We start from the raw sequence: 24,245 nt of genomic DNA, 5'->3' as shown, positions 1-24,245 counted from the left end.
GGGGGGGGTAGAGTCCACTGTTTTTTTTTTTCCCCCCCCCCCCCCCCCGCCACCTTTTTCATTAAAGGAACTGTACATAAAATGAAAACTCTTGCTTAACAGATCAAAATCATGGAAAAATATTCAAGGAAAATTGTAGTCAATCTTTTCTAAACTGAGGTTTTCGTTCACCAAAAAAAGCGTACCCCTGTATCAGGACTCTCTAAATATGGGTAGGACCCATATTTAGCAAAACAGAATGCTGTCTGCATTCCACTGCTTGTTTATATTATTGCTTGTGGTTCCAGCAAAAGATAGAGTGGGCACAATTCACACAAAAATGAAAAGGATCATGTAACTAAAATCGACTTGCCTTTTTTCTGGTTTGGAGGTGGTCTTGCTTGAGAAACTGAGAAAAAAAACAGAAAATATGGCAGAATGACTAAAACATAAATACAAACATCATTGTAAGGCAACATTTCAATGTTTTTAGTTGCAGGAGTGAACAAAGAAGAGTCACACTATCGTCATTAGATCATTTTCACAGATGCAATACACAAAGTTGAAGAAGAGATTTATAATTTGGGTCTCAGTATTCAGAAGACAAACAGCTTTTGACTGTCTGAAACATGTTAGGACATGAGTCAATCTCTCCTAATTTTACTTAAACTAGTCATCCCTCTCCATCCTCCTCAAAAGGTCGGCGCACTATAGCATTGACAAAAATTGTCAGCAATCTTGAAAAAAACTGCTTGTAGATCTTAAGTTCAATTGGGCTGAACCAACAGGAAGACTGTTGCATAACAAACTAACCTTCACAGACCCTCAACTTTTCATTAATAGTTATTACTGTACACGGTATCTGTAGGATTTAGCTATCCTTAACACATACAGAACTCTCAACAATCAAAATCTGAATTTAAGGCTTACTCCAGTTAATTTTTGATTGCAGTTTGAGTTACATAGCCTCTTTGGGTGCCAGAAACAGTGAAACTTGACAGATACGGTAGCACTCAAGAAAAAAACAACAACAACAAAAACCACCAGAAAAACCCCACCAAACAAAAAAAAAAAACCCACAACAAAAAAAACCCAAACCACCAAACAAACAAAAAAACCCACACAAAGAAAAAAATACTGGCCAGATAGAAAACAAAGAATTCCCCCTACCCCCTCCAATAAAATGTTTCCTTTTCAGTCTTCCAAGTTGTGAACTCCTCAATATGGGAGATAATTCAGTCCGAAGTTGGAAAAACGTTTCTTCACTTTGGTGCTATTACTGAATAACCTGGCTTCCTCCAAATAGACATTTTATAGTTCAGTTTTCAGGAGTCCTAGCTTAAGGAAAGAACTGTTGTGCCTGATAATTATCATCACATGTGTTTATCCTAATTCACAAAATCAGAAAATGGTGAGTACTAGAAAGATTGATGCAGACTAACTCAAGTCTCAACTGCTACTATGCACAACAAATTTCATTAATTGACTTCCAATTTCATAGCACCAACTGGTTCATGTTTATTTATGACCGTTTCAGAAACTTCCTAGAACAGTATATTCACAACACATAGTTGCCATTGTTGAAAAATTGAGACCATATCCTTAATTATCTTTTCCTGACAGTGTCAAATGCACAGATATAATTGGCAACACTATATTGAACTACATGAACTTTACCTACCCAGTGATTTATTTTCTTTCTTTTTTTTTTTTAAATCTACGTATCTCCTTAATGTAAAAATGTTCCTGAAATACATGGCAACATTAGCTGATTCCCCCCCTCCCCCTCCAAGTGAGGGAATGGGGAGCATCTTTAAGAAATTTGATAGCTGTACCAAGCCATGTTAGTAGAAAAGTTGGTACTGCAGAAAGATGCAGAAAAAAACCCCTTGAATTAAAAGCACATCTCAAATATTTTTTTCAAATCAGTATTGTACAACTGTTTCGTCCAATTCAACTAATGCTTATATGCACAGCAGCAGCATCCTGGAAATTGCACATTTTAAATACTTTGACTGCTAAGAACAGAGCAACTGATTTTTTTTGAAAGTTCCAAACCCCAAAATATCCTAGAACAGGCAGAAAGAGAAATCTTTTTTTTTTTAATAAAGCAGCATATATTTTTTTCACACTATACCTCTCTTCAGTTTACAATATAGAGGCAACATAATGGATTAGATTGGTCTTAGAGAACTACAATATCAGTATAACCTACACAATGTACAAAAAATACACTTCTGACAGTTAATGTCCATGAAGTCACAGCTAGCAGTAGGGACCTGTGACAACTCAGACTTCTGTTCTTGCCACTACTACCCTTTCCATACTGCTGTCTGTCAACTCCATTTGCATTATTATGCTTAATAGGGCTAGTAAGATAAGTATGACAGGTAGCATGACCTTTCCAGTATCAAAAAAACAAACAGAAGAATCTGTGCACAACAGCATTTAGGTGTGCTGAGAATATTCAGTATTAGAATAGATTTTTGGGGAAGAATCATTTTTACAATATTAAGTCTTAGCATTAAATCCTACTAATAAATCTCAAGGAATTCGCAAGGCACACGCTGAAAGCATCTAGTAGTCTCCACAAGAATATACAGTACTCCAGCACTACTTCTAGAAAAAGTCTATTAATTTTAAAAGGTAGCTTTTTTTTTTTCCAAAAAACCCCGTAATGTCTGCTTTCCAATACCTTCATAACAACTATAACCATCATCTTATTCTTACATAACACTTTTCACTTGAGACTTACATCCATCAAACCAGAAATTCTCTCAGTACATAAACCAGGTGCAGATATGCACATAGTTGTTTGGAAACACTGATCCTCTCTTACACTGTCTGTACTCTTACACTCTTTTAAAAACTCTAAGTGTTTCTCATTAAAACAAAACAAAGTACCTGTATCATTCTGTCTTTGAATCTCAATTTGAGATTCAATCTGACATACAAAATTGACTTGGCAGCTAAAGTCTACTAACTGGGAATTAAAAAGCCAGTTGAAGATTCTGGCCCCATTACAAATACCTAATGTGCCAAGAAGTGTGAAGAAGTAATGATAACACATTCAGAGAAAGACTTATTTCTGATATATTCATAATAGAAGTAATAATATATCTCTTTTTGAGATTAGCTTTTGTATTTAGGTTGTTTCTCCTTGGAGTATCAACCAGCTCTTATTATGGATTTGAGCTGGCATTTGTGAACTACCAAGTCAACAACCAAGAAGTTTGTCACATTTTAATTTCACTAGCGCATCATTTCAATGGGCTAACTGTGCAACACACTGAAGAGAATGAACCCAAGCCCCATGGTATAACATTAACCAAAAAGTTATGTGTTACTTCCAATACATATGCAGTTAAAGGCCACAAATAAACAAGTCCCACTTCATTCTTCAGCTAACTAAAGTTTTAAATAGTACTTCTTTGAAACTCATACTTATTTGTAACAGAAGCACAAATGATAGTAGGCTACCTTACCTGGTCGTGGTACAGGCTGTGCTGCTGGAGTTTGTGTTTTTCGAGCAGAAGCACCTTCCTTTTAAAGGACAGAAGAGGTAACATTAATAGCTGGCCTTCTCGTCAGGTACACGGGTTTTTTAAGTGAACACAGAGCTACAGAGGGTATCATGAAAATGAGGCCAACACATTTCCATTAAAGAGAAGAAAGAAAATAGTGAAAATATTCAAAACTCTTTACAGATTCTGTTTCAGACTTGGTGAGGACAGACAACCTCGTAAACTTTTACAGGTTTACATTTGAACCATCAAATGCCAATCAAACTTTTTTCTATATTCAAAGAAACCTTTTCTATTTATAGTATTGTTTCATTTTACCTATGATCACTTTCACCAAGGGTTAGTAACATAAATGCAAGCAATTGGCTACAGAAATTTCAAAACAACATCTGCTTACGCTCTGGATGGAAAACTAGGACCAAGAAACTGCAATGCATTCCTGCCTTGAAGAGTTTTAGTGCCCAGAAATAGCACACTCATGATAATTAGTTCTGCTCATGCCTTATCCAATTACCTTAATGTAACAACAAAAGACATGCACTACTATTTATTCTTGTTAACTCTGCAGAGTCAACACACCAGGTAAGAGAACAGTGAGGTCACACGTCTGGTCCCAAAGCAACAATGAATTCCTGCAAGAACAAATTCTGTTCTCAGTTACTACTGTGAAACCTCACTGAACAAAACATGTATTACTAACAATCTTACTAACTCCGAAAAAAAAAGGCTAATATATTCCAGCCACTTCAGTTTGCAAGGCTGACAGAAAACCTTTTAACACGAAACCATGAATTCTATCTAAAAATTACTTAAATGCTATATGAAGCATATCCTAAAAACTGTGAGACACTCAGAAAGTTCAGAAACCACTCTGGGAAAAACCTGTTGGAAAGGACTCCAATATGGCATTATCACATTTGTATGTCCATGTGTAAATAACAATATGTTTTGTAATTCAAAATAAAAAAACTAATGAGCAGGGGACTACACACAAGCAGCCTCAAGTTCCATGATTTAAATAACACTTAAAGCAACTGCTTTCAAGTTTCCACCATGAAAGTTAAAACTCTGTTTTTATCTCAAGAACTGTGAAGTACAAATAGAAGAGAAGATCACTTGACAAGCCCTTAGAAAACACAAATTTACTCAAAATGTCTCTTCCTTGAGCTTTAGTCAAAGCCACCCATGTTTACTTACTATAGGCTGGAACTGACATTTGATACAGCACGCAGCTTTCATAACTTTTACAGTCAGTAACCTCCTATTAATCTTCAGTGTAAGGATTTAACCCTGCATTGCAAGAAATGGATTATTCCCAAATTTTGCTGTACTCTTTTCTGATTATTAAAATACCAACATCTATGTAGGGCACTTGAGTCAGTAACTGTTATTTTAAGACTTACTTTTTTAGTATCTGAGAAAAGGTATTTTTGCCCATGTCCTTTCACAAAAATTACTCAGAAAATGATAAAAATTAAAATACCACATTCTAAAAGAAGAGCAGCAGGAAAGGTTGACTACCTTTGAGAAAAGCTTTGTGACTGAGAAACAGCAGCTCTTTGAAACAACATCACCTTTCTTTTAACCAAGAAAGTGGAAATAAAACATTTTGCATTTGTTTCTATAGACATGTGTCATTTTCTGTGTGAAAAGACTGTTCCTGTGGTGCACTAATTACACATTTTGAAGAAACACCAAGAATTCTCCCATAATATCTCCTTAAATTCACAGCATTTTATGAAATGGAAAGGAAAACATCAAGCTAAAGAAACATCACTTCCTGCAATGCTAAGTTTCAAGTTTCTAAATCCAATTCAGTTTGGATGCTTAACTATTACTGTCTGCAGTCCCACACATCCACTCCTCTTTCCTCCCCTACAGAATCAGTAATGCAACTTTTGTGCCTCCCCTTCCACTTATTCAGTGCCTCTAATGTCTCAAAGAGATCCTGCAGTCCTATGGCAGCTGCAACAAAGGGAGGGAACCTGAAGCTGGTTTAAAGATTCTAGAGTTTTTAGAAATTCTTGGTTAAGAATTATAACCAAATTATAACCATAGCTTTGCTTTAGTTTCCATATGACTTGTGCTTGTGATTTCTCCTCTTCACCAAAATGTCCATAAAGCACCAGAATATACATAGAATCAAGCCTAACAAAATAACTGGCAAATTATCTGTTTGGGAGTTTTTCATAATTTCCTCTGAACAGTCTTCTCTACAGTGATTAACTCGAAACTTAGTGCAGAAGCCTAAAACAAAAAGGCAGGGCTTTGAGAACATTGCAGCTGAAACAAAAAAAAACCAACCCCAAAACAACAACAACAACAAGCACATAAAAAAAAAAAAAAACAAAAACAAAAAACCACAAGAAAAATATCTGATTAATGGTAGGAAATAAATTCATTTAAGTGAGTAGGTACAAAAGATAGTTACTCCTTCCATGCCTATGACCTTCTATCTGTAAGAACAATTTATGCAAATCAATAATGATGGAGGTCACAGCCCTTAGTTCTGTAAATCACTGTCTTAGACTGTGATAATTTCATGGATGAACCTCTGCTCACACCTCCTGATATTCTGGCATCTTAGCACAGAAGCTCAGTTATTACCTACAGAAGGCATAACATGTATCCTTTGTAACTGATTTACATATCTCTCTATGATTATCAGTGACCTAATCTCCACTTCCTACTATGTAAAAAACTGCAGACAATGTAGGAAAAGAAGCTCTGATCAATATTTTAACCACACATTTCTTAAATGGTTTGTAAGGAGAGAAGTATACTATTTAGATGAGGAAAAAACAAAAGGACAGAGCAGTGATGGTTGACAAGATACACTAAGTGGAGAAGAAAGCCTGCTTTCAATAAGGAAGTCATTGGCAGGATAATTTTGCTAACATTTCACATTGTTCTAAAAACAAAAGATGCCAAGTTTAGATACAGAATTAATGCTTTTCAAAAGCATTCAAATAGGAAAACTTATATCTCTATGACAAAACACTGATTTATGATACAAGCTCTGTTTACAAGGCAGGTATAACCACAGAGAAGTATGTGCTAGGATTTCTCCCAGAGGAAAAGAAAATAGTTGACAGAGTAAACTTCATAGCTGGTTCATTCAACTACACAAGGTAAGTGCTGCTGGTAATTTATGCCCCTTGTAAAGACAGTAGCTTATTTCTCAGTGAGCACACAGTAAGATATTTCAAATGTTAAAATGTGAAGTTTTTAATGTAAAAGTTACTCTTAAGTAACTAGCACACTGCAAAATCAAACTCCAGTTAGGGGAGCTTTTGTTTGTGCAGCTGTACCCTAAGCATCAGAAGCAGCAGAAATCACTGTTTAGCTATTTAAAGAACATTCATTTCCTCAAAGTTTCTGAACACTTCACAGTTTTGCTCGAAGATGACATACCTAATTCTTATGCATAAGCTGTTTGAGACCGTTAAGGAGTATATTATGAATATTCATAAGTTGAAACTAATTTAGTAAGAAAACCATGTAATTTAAAAAATACAAATCTTCTTTAAGACAACCACTTAACATCATATTTTAATCAAAACCATATTACTTTTAGTTGTGCTAATTTACCATAGAAGGTTATATGTATTTTACTTATAATTTACATTAAATACATGAGTATTTAACCATTCAGAAGCGACAACCTGAGATAGAATGAAATCAGGAAAACAGATACCAAAAGCTTCATACCTTCCTAGATTTCATTGCATCATCTACAGATACACCGCTGTATATACTTTTCAGTGGAATTCATTCCATTTCAGTACTAATGTTTCCTATCATATTAGACATTTACAAAATCCCTGCTCAAAAACTGTTTTTGTTTTAGTGTATGCTTTCTGCTATTTAGCATTGTCCTACCCAAACACCTAAAAATACTGGTTTGCAAACCAATGCATGAATAGAAAACAGGTTAGTACATGTGGAAAAAAAAAAAAAAAAAAAAATCAAGATTCCCACTTATAGTCAAACAATGAATAAAAAAACCTCACATCCTGAAGGACAACTGACTTCTGCTATTATTGTACACCCTGGAAATCAAGCTTTGAGTGTGTTCTTTTCTTCCCTCATTCCTTCATACAATTTGTATGTTTGTCTTAATTTCAGACACTGCTATGTGCTCTGATATGTTTTGTGAGTGTAAACTATGTTTACAATAATAAGAAGCTTTAGGTCTATTGCCTAAAGTCCCTTAAATTTGTACATTCTGTATACAGCTTACTTCACATCTTTCCTTTCACATGTGCTTTAATTTTCCCTTCTCTGCTTCTACATTATACAGGCAAGTTGCAATGTATTATGAAGATGCAAATTGTTTTGGACAGATTCTTATCACACTTGTCTGTCCTCCAATATATTGCATCCTCAATCCGTTCTAATGTAACAAGTTCAACAACTTTTAAAAGATCTATTACTTGCAACAGTAAATCTGAGATACTGCATCTACACAGACAAAAAAAACCTATCTAACAGAAAAGTAAACTATGGTCAATCTATAGTTTTATTTAGTTATCCAACAGTGGGTGGTGATGTTGGTTTGGTTTTTGGTTTTTTTTAACAGCTTCTAAAACCTTCTACAGTGCCTGTTAACCTTTTTAATTAAAAAATAAATCTATCATTCTTTGTGTTAATTTGCAAAAATCGCCAATTACCAATATTCATCTGATACCAGGACCCAACTAGTATTTTTCTAGATTTTAGGAAAAAAAAAAAAAAAAAAAAAAGGTATTTTAGATACCCAGTACTTTTCTTAAGTCTAAATGAGCATTAACATTCATAGTGAAGTTACTTCCACTCATTTCACAGAATGGAATCAGAAATTGCCTGAACATAAACTCATCCTATGTTTTAGGAAATGAACCCTCGTGTTTTAAGCAACAGAACATGTTATATTGGTAGAATTTTTTCTTGGAGGCACATTTCATACACCCACTAGTTTACTCTCTTGAAGCATAAAAAAAAGCTATTAAAAGTTTCCTATTGTGGCTTCGCAAGGTACAAATAATGGAAGGAAAAAAACTCTATTTCATTGCACATTCACTATCCCAACTGCTTTCTATATAGAGATCCACAGAGTCTGTAATATTTTGACCTTTTAAAAAATGTTAAGAGCAATGGATAGAATTGACAATTTGATGCCATCTTGTGGCTTTTTTAATTTAGTAAATTTAATTTCTATCCTGTTCCTTTATAACATTTAAATTAGTACAAGATCTTTACCCATAAATCTAAAAATTATTAGGCAACTTGCAGTATTGAACCTTTGAAAATTCTAGTAAAGCCACCCTAAAGAACTAGGGCAAAATCTAAAACTACTGCATAGTTTAAAAGAATATTATTTTTCTAGAAATTAAATCTTGTGTACATCGATGTATGACAAACAGCCAAAACAATGGGATGACTTCAAAAACAGGTATCTAACAAATGGTCCAGATGCCCTACTTTAAGCTTGAGAGAAACATCTATCTATTTCATATAAACAGCTTGGATTCTGAAAACATAGGGCTTTGCTGTAAAAATTTAAAGCCCTTACAAGCCTGGGGGGAGAGCAGTATATCTTCCAAAGAACCAAGCAAAACAATCCAACTGAGTTGCTCTGCCTCTGCAGTCCTCCTAATAATTCTTCGACTTCTGTTCATATCAAGAAAATTTTAATAATATTTTAACTTTAACTAGTGTTTCACATCATTTTATTTACACATGAAACTGGTAGAGCTTATTTGAATACCTCTATGCACACAAATCTGCATATGCAGTCCCCCAAGACAGATATTTAAATAATAAATTGCAAGCTTTTAACTGCCTTCCTAATTTTAAACTATGCTGTAAAAAAAAAAAAAAAAAAAAAGAATTTGATAACAGGATCGTAACTATTGTGCAAATACTGCTAATACCACAGTGACTTTGACTTCCAATGCTTGTAATACTAATAAAAAGGTCATTTCTACTGTTTACAGTTTCAACTTCCTTATAGTCTAGAAAAGAGAGTGGGAGTTTAAGTAGAATTAAAAGTATTTTTGTAGAATGAATTTAAAAACGGGAAAAGTTTACCATTGTTTATCAAAGGCTTCTGATACCAACTGCCTAAGGAAAATAACACCATAGCTTCACTGTTTCCTACTTCAACAACTAAAAAAAACTTATGTGACAAAAGGGGTTAGTCAAAATTATAATTCATATTTATTTCAAAATACAAAACTGCTTATACTGAAGATCATGTCTCTTCAAGCATAGTTTGAAGAAAAATACCAATGGAAGACTGCCAATCCTCAAATTCAGTTGCAAGGAAGAAACCTCGATGTCCACTTTCTTAGAAAGATAAGGCAAATTTCATTATAGTTTTCAAAATACTGTTAAAGTTAGTACTTATAACAAATTTCGCAAGTGTAAGGAAATCGGATGTAGACAGTCTCTTCTGAATGAGTACAGCATTACAATGATGGAGGAGAGGGAGAAAGGAGAATCAAGGGAGGGTAGCAGAAATAAAACTATGCTGATGTCATCAAGGGACTAACTGAAACGTAGAAATACTAATACTTGTTATTCCACAGCATTCAAATTAAACTTTTGTTTACAAATCTGGTCCTTTATTAATCCATTACAGCATTAAAACTGACAAGATTACTCAAATTCTGGAACACTGACACTGTAAAATGTAATAAAGAACAGGACTGATGGCTTCTTCAGTGGCAGGTTAGGCCTGGAGATCAGTTTCACTGCAAGACATGAAAAATGCTCACTGCAATTTCTTGTTTGTTACAACCAGATTGAAAGAAGTTGGTTTTAAACATGGAAAAATATGACTGCATTAACTGGACTGCTTATAAATAGCTTAGGCAATATTCTGGTTCTGCAAAGAAGAATGATTCTAAGCAACACAAATCACAACTGAATCTAAATGAATATTGTAGTGACTAGTGATCAATTAGGGACAAAACCATATGAATATGCTAAAATAATAATAAAAACGACTGGAGATGCTTTTGGAAAGAGTTAATCAAAGCATCAATTACTGAGATGCCCTAAAACTTCGATTTTACCCCTAAAGCTAAGATTTCAAAACATTCCTGAACTGTCTTCATGAAGTGTGCTACAGCTCCTCCCACCTTTTTCCTTGCACAAAATATCATTAAAATTAAGATCTTAGTCTTGAATTTAATCCACTCATGTAATTTCAAACTGTTGCTATTGAAATAGCAATTTTGAGCTATGGAGCTATTATTGAGGAATGTTGGTGACAAAGCCAAATTAAACATGTAAGCACTTGCATTTTTCTGGGGAAAAGCTGTTTTCATCAAAAAACAACTACTCTTAATCCTGAGAAAACTCCACAGGTTTTGTTTGTTTTAAAAATAAAGGCCTGTCTATAATACACCTACCTATATTTAAATGACTCATTCCCTTGAACTGAGTGAAAAGACAGAAGCAGACATCACTAAAACATTATTTTTGCTTAGAATTCTTTCCCTTTGGGTTAATTATCTGAGCAGCCTCACGCATATTAGTTAGCAATGGGTAAGATTTTTGGCACAATTTGAGAATAAAAGGTTTGTTTTATCCTTCTCAAAAGTCAGGTGCAAAGGTTTATACACTACTGGTTTTCTGTATACCAAGATCAGAATATGCCACATTGATTCAGTAGAACTAGAATTTGCATAATTGTGAATTTACTACAATTTGCTAATGTTTTAGTCTCCAACTTTCAACTTCACACTTTCGTGACTCTCTAGTTTCAATACTACCTGTAACCACAAGTATCAGTCACTCATATGAAGTGGGTTTTCACCAGAAACATCACAAAATATGGGGCTCGAACAATTCATTTGCATAAAAGCACTGCTGACATGCAAACTCTAAACATACATAGAAAAGCACTGTTGTTTTTCTATTCAGATCCTGCTTTGGAAATGCTATTCAAGGGAACAGCCACATGTACATTAAAGAAAATCTTGCTCAGTACAGAGCAATAGGAAGATCCCACTTAACGCCTGCAGTCAGTGAGCAATAAATTTGCAGAGGAAAAGGCTTAAAAGACCTCAGAAAGGTTCCTTTGCAACTTCTGGAAAGACTCATGAAATGCTTTGTGTGTGAAGAATATTTTCAAGAGCTCTGCAGGTGCCTAAATGAACGCAGATGTATCCTTAACTTCTGCGTGAATACTTTTCCAAAAATCCCAAACTGAACCAAGACCCAAGCAACTAATTAACTTTGTGATGCTGTTCAGCACCTCAGTGCAACAGAAACTGATGAGGCTCTTTGCAGACTCCCTTTGGTTATACTGAATCGTGTTGCTAGAACAGGAGATGCTGCAATATTAGAATTCTAATACATAGGAAGCTATTAAAGATCTTGGGTTTTTTTCATGATTGCTTGTTCAACAAATTATCCAGCACTTTTCCCCCAGTTGTACTTCATCCTGATGTGATCTCCTCTCCTTTCTATACACTGAAAAGAAGTTTTAATATTATTCTTCCATACCTGTCCTGGGTTTGACTGGGATAGAGTTAGTTTTCTTCCTAGTAGCTGGCATAGTGCTGTGTTTTGGATTTCGTATGAGAATAATGTTAATAACACACTGATGTTTTAGTTGTTGCTGAGCAGTACTTACATTAAGTCAAGGACTTTTCAGCCTCTCATACTGCCCTGCCAGCGAGGAGGCTGGGGTTGCACAACAAGCTGGGAGGGGACATAGCCAGGACAGCTGAACCCAACTGGCCAAAGGGATATTCCAAACCATATGACATCATGCTTAACAATAAAACTGGCATGAGTTGGCCAGGGGGTGGCAACCCACTGCTCAGGGACTGGCTGGGCTGCCGTCAGTAGGCAGTGAGCAATTGCATTGTGCATCACTTGTCTTGTATATTCTTTTATCATTATTATTATTTTTCCTTCCTTTTCTGTCCTATTAAACTGTCTTTATCTCAACCCACAAATTTTACCTTTTTTCCATTCTCTCCCCAATCCCACTGCAGGGGGAGTGAGCAAATGGCTGTGTGGTGTTTAGCTGCCTGCCGGGTTAAACCCCAACAGTACCTTCCCAGCTTTTGGAATCCTGTCACTATGGTTATATATTACATTATGTTACAAGAAAACATAATTATCATGGGTGGTCCTGGCAAGAGAGATGAAAGCAATTTTCCAAGTAATCACCTTGGAAGACTTAAAACATCAGGAGAAAATCCTGCAACTGTCTTCCTTGAGGAGCCAATGCACAAAACTGAACAGTGGAGTGATGAACTCTTAGTTGTTTGTGTTGCCTAGAAAAGTAACCGCTGAGTTCAAAACCAGCATATGAGCTTTTTCAGGATCAAAAGCTTTAGCTACAGCTATCATAAATTGTAATAAAGAAGCCAAGAGATAAGAGGGCTTGAGCGATGACAGTAATGATTGTAAGAATACACTGGACTATAACCACTTTGACATGGAAAGGTCTATTTTGAACTGTCACAGGCCAGGGAAAAGTGTACAAAAATGTTCTATTGCAGATTGTCTTGCACTCAAGCCTTTCTCCTTTACAAATAACAGATAATCTACTATGCAACTTCAGCTGCAAAAGAGTAGGTGGTTTTTTTAAACTGCAAAAGGTGATGATATAACCGGACCAAGCTGCTAGTAATACTAAAGTGCAGATCTGTGCAGACAGTTGAGTAATATTAGTAATGAAATTTATGTTATCTCAAATTTTCTTCTTAACTTTTTATATCTCTTTACTTTCTGAGTTGTATCCTAAGACACCCCAAGACAGTCTTGCTGGACACCCACTTGCTTCACTGGCTACAGCAAAGTCAAGTGATAGCAACTCTACATCTAGGAAATAAAGTACTATAAGGCGGGGGAAAAAAAAAAAAGTTTATTTATACCAGCTACCTGTGCCATTTGCAAACGCAGTAGTAATCCTCCAGCATAACATCTGTTAAAGCCCTCATATCAACAAACTGTCCATTGAGACAGAGCAGACTATCTTGGGTGCTGGTGATAAAAATAATTGACAAAATATTGAGACACAAGAGATCTGTACAACATCAGACAAGCAAGTCAGACACAGAACAGTAATTTACTGCAAAAACTTCTGAGTTTAGTCCAGCATGGAAGTCTTATGATTTCTGGACTTGCATATGCTGCAGTTATCCACACACTGTAATTCCCCCAAACTGGGAGGAGTAGACATTTTAATCTGTTTACAAGATAACTAGAATACTGTCTTCTAAACATTTGTCCTGCCCCAGCTGCATAAATTCACAGGTTTGTTTCAATTGTCATATTAAAAAAAAAAAACATTTTATCAAAGACTGGAAATTAACCAAAGTAACATCATATTCACAAAAAACCCACCAGATTTTGTCCTGCTCTTACTCTACAGATCTTATTGCTTTAACTCATTTTAAAAAACAGACTGAAGAGAAGAAAATGCATTGTGTACCATAAGGATGGGAAATTAGTCAGATCAGGATGCAAACAAAGGCTTTTGGTGGATGGTGGTGGGAGGAGGATGGGTGAACAGACTTTTTTGTTTGCTTTTTAACACTGTGGCTAAGCACCCTTGATCATAATGGCAGCAAAAGGTATCATTTATCCATGGCAAGAATGCAAATTCAGTCATCTCCCCCTTTGTCAAATGTCTAATTTAAGCCTTACATTTACAGTATGCATGATCAGAAACCCCCCCTGTGAAACGTTTGCCAAGCACTATACATAAACACAGCATTAATTCAAGATTAAAATGCATGGGAACAGCAACAAAAACTTCAGACAAAGCTTTTTGCAATAAAAGCACCTCTAGCCAGGGGGATGGGACACGACATACTCGCCTTACTGCTAGCCCAGATTCTGTTTGCCACCTCCTTTCGTCATATGCAACAACCTAACGGTCTGTGTCAACAGATTGATAATGTGTTCAGAGGAACTCATCTACACTCAGTTTTGAAATCACAAGAAGCTGGGAAATCTGACAAATAACTATCTGTCCCCAAACACAAAGTTATTGGTCATCTTGTGACTAAACTTTTATTTCACTAAAAATACTAAATCCGAGAGAAACCAACTATTTTGAACAGACACAAAATACCTTACATTTTCAATGTACAGGCTTGCTATATGGTGCCATATGAAAAAGCACTATTTTGAAAACTATTATGACTGGAGCCAACATTTCATTGCAATGTTTCTTTCTGCCTGGTGATTTGATACACTTGTATCAAGTAAAACAAAAGATTTCAGTAGCTTTAACTTCAAAGAAAACACATCTATTACTGGATCAAAATGTTTACATTCAGATTTCAACAAAATAAACAGCTCCTTGGAAACATCTTCCCACATTTTAAGTCAGGGCATAGAGGCAATCTGGGATTCAAAAGAATATACATGCAAACTTCAAGAACCAAGCCTATGAAGTTCATAAGCAGTGTATGAATAGTAACTCAGTATTAAACTTGAGGAGCTGCATAGCTTCTAGTGTCCCATGCTTTATATACGTAATACAGTAAACATCATGGAAAAAAACTTGTGCTCTTCAGTATCCTCAAGTGGCTGCTCCCACCACTACAAAAATTCATCACAACATACCTTTCTCAGTACAATAGTCTGAAGGCTGAGCATTTCCAAAATTTACAATAACAGCATCCCACTTATATCAGTCACACTAGCTCTGACAAACTGTCCTCTAGTCTACCTAGATCTTTTCCTTGGACTGCATTATAGAAAAGTTTCACACAGACCCCATCATAATTAACACCTAGAATAAAAATGCAGTGGTTTTGGTACTGTTATATGCCATTTATGGTCCTGTTCTCCAATTTTCTCTCCCTCCAGCTTTCCCAGTGAGATCAATTGCACTACACACTTTTCACTGTAGAACTCTCATTCCAGAACTCTGTTTTAATTAAAATACAATTTTGTTAACAATTATGAAGGAGCACTCAAATTAGACCAAAGCATTCCTCCCCCCGCCTTCTCCAAGAAATTTCTACTCAGTGCAACTAGGTAACTCCGAAAGGCCTGAAGTTTTCCTCCCTAGGTACAGATGTAAACAGATTAAAAAGTTAAAATGTTTTGCAGGGATCACTACTACGCAGCAGTAAATCACACTACTGTATGTGTGTCATGGTTTAACCCCAGCCAGCAACTAAGCACCACGCAGCCGCTCACTCACTCCCCCCCCATCCAGTGGGATGGGGGAGAAAATAGGGAAAAGAAGTAAAACTCATGAGTTGAAATAAGGACGGCTTAATAGAACAGAAAAGAAGAAACTACTGATGATAATAACAACACTAATAAAATGACAACAGCAATAATAAAATGATTGGAACGTACAAATGATGCGTAGTGCAATTGCTCACTACCCGCCAATCGACACCCAGCTAGTCCCCAAGCGGCGATCCCCTGCCCCCACTGCCCCCAGTTCCTATACTAGATGGGACGTCACATGATATGGAATACCCTGTTGGCCAGTTTGGGTCAGCTGCCCTGGCTCTGTCCTGTGCCAACTTCTTGTGCCCCTCCAGCTTTCTCGCTGGCTGGGGATGCGAAGCTGAAAAAGCCTTGACTTAGTCTAAACACTACTTGGCAACAACTGAAAACATCAGTGTTATCAACATTCTTTGCATACTGAACTCAAAACATAGCACTGTACCAGCTAGGAAGACAATTAATATCCCAGCTGAAACCAGGACAATGTGTCAGCAGAAACAGCCAGGAAGCCACCTGAAGCCAAAATATGGTACTTCCTAGATTAAGCCTTTATACTTATCCAACAGATTCCAAGATTAAAAAAAACCCCTAATAATCCCCCAAACACCCAGCACCTGCTTTGTACCCAAAGAGCAAATAGACAATGTACTGTTAAACTTCCAGTTGTCTTCATATAATCGTGTTATAAAAGCCTGGCTCTTTGACAGAAGTTATACAACTTTTTGATAGGGCTGTTTTACCTCAAAAAGAAATCACGTATGTGAATCAAGCAACAGAATCACAATATTAATCATCACATAACAAAGTCACCTGGGACAAAAAGTATTTTAGTCACAGATCATAGATTCATATGTTGAAGACAAACAATAGAAGAATATATACCATATTTTCATCATAGCAACAATGCCTTCTCCTTGTGTGCTTCTTGACAAATATTTAGGTTGAAAGAATTGCCTTCAGAATTTTTTGCACTAGCATGCATGCAACAGAATTTGTGCATTATTGCTATAATATTATATACCAAATAGATTGTGCAAACTGCTATTGGTATTTGTATCCTGAATAAACATATCATTCATACCACCCCACTGTAGAATATAAAAGCCAATGATGTTATATGCCTACATCAAAAACTAACTGTAATGGCAATAAATCATGCATTAAGTTAAAATACAGGAAAGATTCTGGCTGTATCACACAAAAGGAATTTTTCCATTTGGCCTTCTGCCTCTACTTTCAGCTTCCTTTGGCATTATATCTAAATTCCCCATTATTCTTCTCTCTTTAGTAGAGAAGATTAAATTAAGCTCTTCTCGAAGCACTGAGACGACAGCATTCAACTTTTATTTTTTCATTTTATTCACAATCCATACACTGGATAGACTATCTCCAAGCTTCTATCTAAGCATTATGAGATCTGGTTTATAATAAGACTGTTCTTTGAAATGACTAGGGCACAGCTATATTTTTGGTAGTGCAGAAATGCAGTCCTCTTAAATGAAGGTCAACTGACAAGGTCTCATTCATACAGTCTGGTGCCATTCTATTCAAAGATGAAGACAGGATAAGGGCCATATGAAAAAATCTACAAATTTTAGGATCTTCCTATTATGCTATGAGTTTTTATAGAGTCTTCACCCATCACTGCAGAAAAATAATCCCCTGACTAAGCAGACTCAAAACTGTGTTTTAAAACAGATTTAAAAATTTTTCCAATGGCTGCCTCGCTCACTCTCTCTGTATATACACCACCACCATGTTGTATGTGCACACACATACGTACACACACACAAATTCATCTTTAAGAACTTCCCACTGCGAATAAACATCTAAGATGACTATGCCAGTCAGCACAGACACAGGTGAGGTTCACTGCACCTATTATTTCTGCTACTCACATGTTCGCAAATATCAGTCATCCATAATGATCCTGTGGATTTCACAGTTTATCTGAAAGAAATCTGCCTTAAGCAGCAAGACCTCTTCAGCTCTCCTTCAGCCCTCACATCTGTCCTGTTACTTCAAATAGCTGTTTTGCCTTTGAAAAGTCTACTGTCAGTGATAAAAAATAAACAAGATTTTTTTCTTCTACAGCAATCTGTTGCAAAGATCCCCTCACTGGAAAACTGCACACTTAAGTGGCAGAAAATAAAACTGAGTAAGCCACTAAGAGCAGACGATGTTTTGGAATAGAGAGTCAGGCTTTCAATGCCAAGATCTCAGTGGGAAAAAAACCCCAAAGTATAACAAGATTCCACTGTTGCGACACCCTGGAACTTTCTGTACATGCTTAGGAGGGCTTCACCAGTCACAGTTTCAATTTCATGGAGACTCGTCCAGTAACTTCCTTGTCTTAATCTGGTGGTGCTCTACTTTTACAAGAAAAACACCAAAACAAAATAGCAGTGTCACCTTTTGAGAAAGGGCAGCATAGTAATTTTATGTATAGCTCAAAAGGCTGGTAATAAGTACAGAAACCTCACACTTTTCTATTTATTCTTCTAAAAAGACATTTTGGAAATGTAAGAAAAAGCAACTATTCAAGAGCTAATGCCAAACTACATATTTCTTCCTTATTTCTTAGCTTCTATATTGTCATATTCTTGGGTAAAGGAATGTATGTCTGTTTTGAAGGAAGAGCAAAACCCCTTATCTTCTCAAACAGACCTTTTTTTAAACACTGACTAGTGCCTAGTTTGAAGAAAAACGTCTGAAAATTAGATAAAAATAATGACAAGGCAGTACCAGCATGTAAGCTGTTCTAAAAAACCCGCAACTTACTACTGCCATCAGATCTCAATCAACTGGTATCAGATATTCCAGGTAACACATTTTCCATTTGAGATGACAGAGGTGCCTTCGATTTAGCGATTTCATTAGCTCAGGGCAGCTTTATAGAAACACAGCTAGTTTACTTCCCAGGCCAGCAGGGCTTCAGAAACAGCACTGCCACACAGCATGGAGCTACTATTTATAAATCTTGCAAGCATCTCATGTATGCCACAGCATTGTTTCAAGAACAAGCAAGCAATTCTACACAGAGTCATCAGAGCTTATTAGCTCCAGCCACACGGGACCTGAACTCCACCGGACCATTCAGAGTAGGCTGATGCATCTATTCCCTAATGGTCGACTTTCCGCAAGGCTTATTAGATGGTGTGCATTATCTTGTGAATACACAGATCCAATTTTAATCTGGCATTGGTCCCAACCAACCTGCTAGTGAGAGAAGTACAGAGAATCAAGAGACCTGCTCTAACTTTCCCAGCTACATCCAGTGTTTCCCACATTACTGACCTACCTCCTTGCCCCAGCGCACCTCGGATATGTAAAAGTTAATTACATGTAACAAAAAGACCCTCTTCTTGTCATGAGGCAAACCTGGCATAAAAGTACAGATACTGGTGCACAGTTCCAGACAGCACTGTGTAGGGGCAACGGAAAAAAAAAAAAAAAAACCAAACCAAAAAAAAAAACCAAAACCAAAACCCACAACCCCAAAACCAACCCCACACCAAAAAACACTACAAAAAGAAAAGAAAATGGCAAAAAATCAAAGATATTTTCGTAGCAAAAGAAATCTCCATATGAGGTGACCTACAGTCTCAAAAAAAAAAAAAAGGGTTGGGGGGATTCCCTTTTTGTATTGTATCCACAACTGATTAAATTAAGAAGGAAATTTTATTCTGTTTTATTGCTTTGCTTGCTTACCTAGAAATGCAATAGAAATAGAAAACAACTGTTGACTTTTTTGCACTATTATGCTTCTTAGTAATATTAACAGAATTACAGCGGTTTTTATCTTTGGCAAAATAAGGAACTCCAAGTAAAACAGTAAGATGGAGAACCAAGGTTGGGGGTGAGGAGGTCGTGGTAAGAGGGGGGAGTAGTCAGGTTTAGTCTCCCAAAAGTTCTTTCTTTTCTTCTGCAATATAAACCATAATACTCGCACGTGAGTAAAGCACAAACATGCATTAACCAAAAATTACAGAAAAAGTATTTGTAGAAGTCTGCTTAGTTACACAAATCCTTGATAGGAGAAGACTTAAAAGAATCTGCAATGTGCAATCCATCATCCAAGGTCATGAGATTTTTGTAGTTTTTAAAAGGATGACAGGGTTTTGTGTGTTTTTAAGGAGGTTTGGGTTTTGGTGGTTGGGGGTTTTGTTGTTGTTGTTGTTGTTGGTTTGGTGTGTTTTTTTGGTTTTTTTTGTTTGTTTTTTTTCTTAAGATAACAGATGCTCCCTGTAAATTTACTCTACTTCAGTAAAAGGGATCAGTGGTAGAAAGCTTTGCAGATGCTGACCAAGCATTACAACAATATATATCTCTATATTACAGAAAAAAAATAACCTTTAATTTTAATGCTGAATTCGTAGAATTTGGCCTATTACATTAAATATATCCAGTATTTTTTTCTGTTAAAACACATACCTTCTAATGATTCTTAATATTATGGCTTGAGATGGACAAGATGCAAGAGCACTGTCTCTGATGTCTTCTTCTGTTGGAAGTCACTAAACTACAGAAAATAAAAAACTTGGAATTTAAGTTTGAAATATAGTCTAAGATAGCAGAAAATAATAAAAATTCTCTAGTTCTGAACCAATATTCTCTGTCACTTAACATAATTCAAACTGAGCTCTAAGGATTTCCTCTAAATCATGTACTTGAGGACCAGGAGTCCTGGTGACTCTGACTCTACATTAGGAATTTATGTGGAGAGGGAAAAAAAATAAAAATCCACAGGCTCATGAAATTAATCTAGAATCTTACACAGATTACAGAAGGAATTATGAACACCATTACTTGGACAAAAAGCACAATTTCTACAGCACTGTTTCCTTTTCCTTGGACTTTGCTAAAGGAATGCTATCATTTAAGTTTAACATGAATTTAAAAAGTGGAAAGACAAAGTCTCTGCAAGACAGACTGATAACTAGGAGTATGCAAAGTCATTTTGTATAGTAACTTGATTTGTTTGTTCATCAGAAGCATATACAAATGAACATTTACTTCCAAAAGATTTTTGCCACAAAACAGAATTAACTTGGAAATAACTAGAAATCAGTTCAATGATATTAAGCACACTACCTGATAAAACTCAGCACATACTATAATCAGCTTTTCATTAATATACACTGACTGGAAACTACTTCAAGTTGACAGAATCATTTATACGGAACAACATTAGGAAAAAAACAGATACAAGAAGCTGGCTGGCCAAGCTGAAGTAGTTCTATCAAACTACGTGGTATGCAGGGTGTTCGGAGTAATTTTAGTTCCCCCAACACGTCAAATAACAGGCAGCAGGGAACTGCTCTTTGAAGCGGACTTATGTTCCATTTTATGGTCCAAGTCTTCTGCGGGCTATGAACAAATAGTGTTCAAATTTATTACAAGGAGAACCTCTTGGATCACTGGAGAAAGGATTTTTCCACAGATTTTGTTGGTTTTGCTAGTTTAAGCATCTGGGCTTGAAGAAAAGGCTTCAGGCATTTAAGACACATGCTAAAACCTTTGTTATTTCTGTTGTAAACCCTGCATGTCCCACAGAATTAGCTGCAAATGAGGATACCTAAGGAATGGAACTGTAGGAATTAATGTACTAAAGCTACTGAGGAAATGTGACAGATAGAAAGAGTCAATACAGGTCTCAACCCCAAGACACATGAGATTGACAGCTCTGAAAGTCCAGCTCTTCAATTTCACATTATTTGACATAAACTAAACATCTGCATCACCAAGTTCAACTTCAAATCCAGGAATTTGAGGATGACAAAATGCCTCCCTATTCACATACAAACTATATATACAGGGAAAAAAAACGTAGCGAGCAGATGAACAGTTGGAGCTGCTAATCTCCTCATCAAGTCTCACAAAAAACCCCTACATAGCTCATCCAGCAGTCCAAGGAAGAGTACTGGGCAGGAGGTCTGCATCCAGGTGATGAACCTGATGGGCCAAGACTCTTCAAATCCTTGAGAGAGAAGTGCCAGATGCCTCGAGAGCCTGAAGATAGCCTAATGGAAAAGGGTCCTGCTGTACCTGTTGCAGGAAGGAACCAGGCAGAAAGAAGGGGCTGGACAGGTGGTAACAGCTGGAACAATGCATTTTTCTCCTTAGGCATAAGAGCTGGTAGTATATTAACTCCCATAGGATACTATCATCCTGCTTGAAGAGATTTGATACATAGTATCAGTTCTTCCCAAAGCCTCACTTTCTGTAAGAATTTAAGTTTCCATTTCAAATTCTCATGCTGGGGGTCTGAGGGTGGGTGTTAGGGGTAAGTCATAAGGTAAGGGGAAAAGCAGAAGTCTATTTTCCACAGTTCTTTAAACTGCCTGCAAATGTTTGGTACTTCTGCTGGTTGGCCTTCCCTCCCCTTCTGTGCTGAAGCAAAGCTTCATAAAGTCCCTGCTCTTCTCCGAATGCAAAAGAACACTTGTGACAGGCTGAAAACATTACTGCTGGCACTGGCTTATCAGTTCATCAGGGGAGAACTGCACAACCAAAAATACTGCACAATACAAATGAAATTGTTGTCCATACACTGGAAAAAAAAAAAATCTGCATTTAGCACTTGAGATGAGCAATAATTAGATGCAAAGCCTGGGGGAAGACATGAAAAATTGGAACACAGAAAAGAAAAAGCTGTAATAAAGCAAACAACACATTACTGAGGAAAGAAACGTGTCTGGACAGTAGTCCAATACACAAAATTTGCATAGCACACAAAACCAGAACAGAAATAAAGTAGACCAAAACCATTTTGTGCTTTGGCTTTTCAAATGAATTTTGAAGCATTCCAAACCTGTGTTCCTCAAAAGGAAGCTGTGATCAGAGAATGGATTGAATTCCAGTTGGATACCTAGAATGTCAGTTTACTTAATAAAAAAATATAAGCTTTAGAATTATGAAACCTCCCCTTGAAATGTTTCCTAAGGCAGACAGAATAAGAAGCACCCTCCTGACTTGAAAAGATCACTTGGTCTTCTCTCTCTCTCACAGCTTTGCAAAGTTACAGGATGTGCTTATATTCCTTATTGAATGATATAACAATTATCAACTACTCATTAGCAAACAAAAACATGCATGTTTCAGAATAACTGGAAACCTTTTCTAGTTCTATTAGCAATTTGGATTGATCTATATTGCTGCATTTCTGCTTTAAGACATTCAAAGATTAATGAAATTGCTAAGTTTATGGCTTGGGTGCAATTAGAATAGAGTGCAAAATCTTGGCCATTTAGAAAAAATTTAGCAAGTGTAAGCTGGATTTCTCAACTAGCTAAACAATGGTGGAAATCTGCTAAGGAAAATAAGGCAGGCAATACTGACACTCGTGGTCATTTCTAGACTGCTCTTTTTCACTCAAACATGCTCGTGATAGCTAAGAAACATGTTGGGATCACAAGGTAGCCAAGCAAATTACAAATATTGTACAACCCTGTCCTCTCCACTCTAAGTGACTTACAGAAGAAGTATTCTTTTTGAAGCAAAGAACAGAATGGCCACTGGCCATATACATAATAATTCTTAACACAGAAAATTAAAACTAATAATAGTACAATTTTTCTACAATAAAATGGAATAATCTTTGCAAAGTATTCATGGAGTATTCAGATAACACGGTCCGTATGGGAACATTCAGTTGAGAGGTCTGATATGATGTACGTACTTAGTTAAACTTTCATGGAACTCATGGCCACCAGGCAGAAATCGACCAAGCAGTACACACCTGACTATCGCAACCACTCTAAATTGATTTGAGAAACTTCTGTTAATGGTGTCAAGAGACCTTTATTTAACAGCTCAAACTTAGGGTCTGTTTTTTTAAAACCAGTTAGACAAGATTCTACTGATACTCTCTGAAAATGACATGTAGGAAGTTTAAGGTTTTTTGAAGAAAATATTCCAAACTTACACGCCTTTGTTACGCATAAGTACCTTTTGCATAGTTCACAGTTGTCACATGCACAGGTTATTCTAAGTAGACATCTTTTCCAACTCCTTGCATCTGCTTCTAGCTTTGCAGAACTCACTAAAAAGTCAAGCTTTCACTTGGCCACAGTAACTCTGTAGTGTTCCTTACTCACAAACTGCACATCTTTACATCAGAGTAACTCCTTCTTAGTCTTAATAGATGGCAGCATTTCAAACACTAACATTGCAGCTTCTAATTTAAGATGTAACCATAGTAACATTACAGAACATATTACTCCTTGGATCAAGAATAAGCAGTCCACTGACCCCTTTACAGTGAGATTTAGCTGAAATAAAGCTCATTCCAACCTCCAGCCCAGCAAGATTACTCAAAACTTCAGGTCATATTTCCAGTACAAAGTAAGCTCTGCCCTCCTGAAATACCCAGAAACATACAGTATCACATAAAAGTAGTAAAGAAGAAAGTGCTATAAAAGAAAAGGAATTTCTTCCTGAAACTTTCATTCTCTAAAGCTAGATCAGTCACACCGAGATAGAAGGTAGCAGAAAAATCACTTTTCCTTACTTTTCTGTAAGATGAGCAAA

The 24,245-nt window shown here is 36.3% G+C and overlaps 1 protein-coding gene across 2 annotated transcripts in view; it reads right to left on the bottom strand.

Moving 5' to 3' along the window:
• CDC73 (cell division cycle 73) overlaps positions 1 to 24,245 on the bottom strand; it is a 116,460-nt gene that overhangs the window by 16,313 nt on the left and 75,902 nt on the right. For both annotated transcript variants that reach the window (XM_010568014.1, XM_010568013.1), the window contains 2 exons: positions 3,465 to 3,522; positions 353 to 388 (listed from right to left, as the gene is read on the bottom strand). In XM_010568014.1, the coding sequence (XP_010566316.1) occupies positions 353 to 388; positions 3,465 to 3,522 (94 nt within the window). The remainder of the gene's footprint in view (positions 1 to 352; positions 389 to 3,464; positions 3,523 to 24,245) is intronic.

This window comes from Haliaeetus leucocephalus, unplaced genomic scaffold (assembly GCF_000737465.1).
Source record: "Haliaeetus leucocephalus isolate CR32 unplaced genomic scaffold, Haliaeetus_leucocephalus-4.0 Scaffold235, whole genome shotgun sequence".
NCBI classification, from domain to species: domain Eukaryota; kingdom Metazoa; phylum Chordata; class Aves; order Accipitriformes; family Accipitridae; genus Haliaeetus; species Haliaeetus leucocephalus.
The sequence above is the reverse complement of the archived record's forward strand: the minus strand, read 5'-3'. Positions and strand labels throughout refer to the sequence as shown.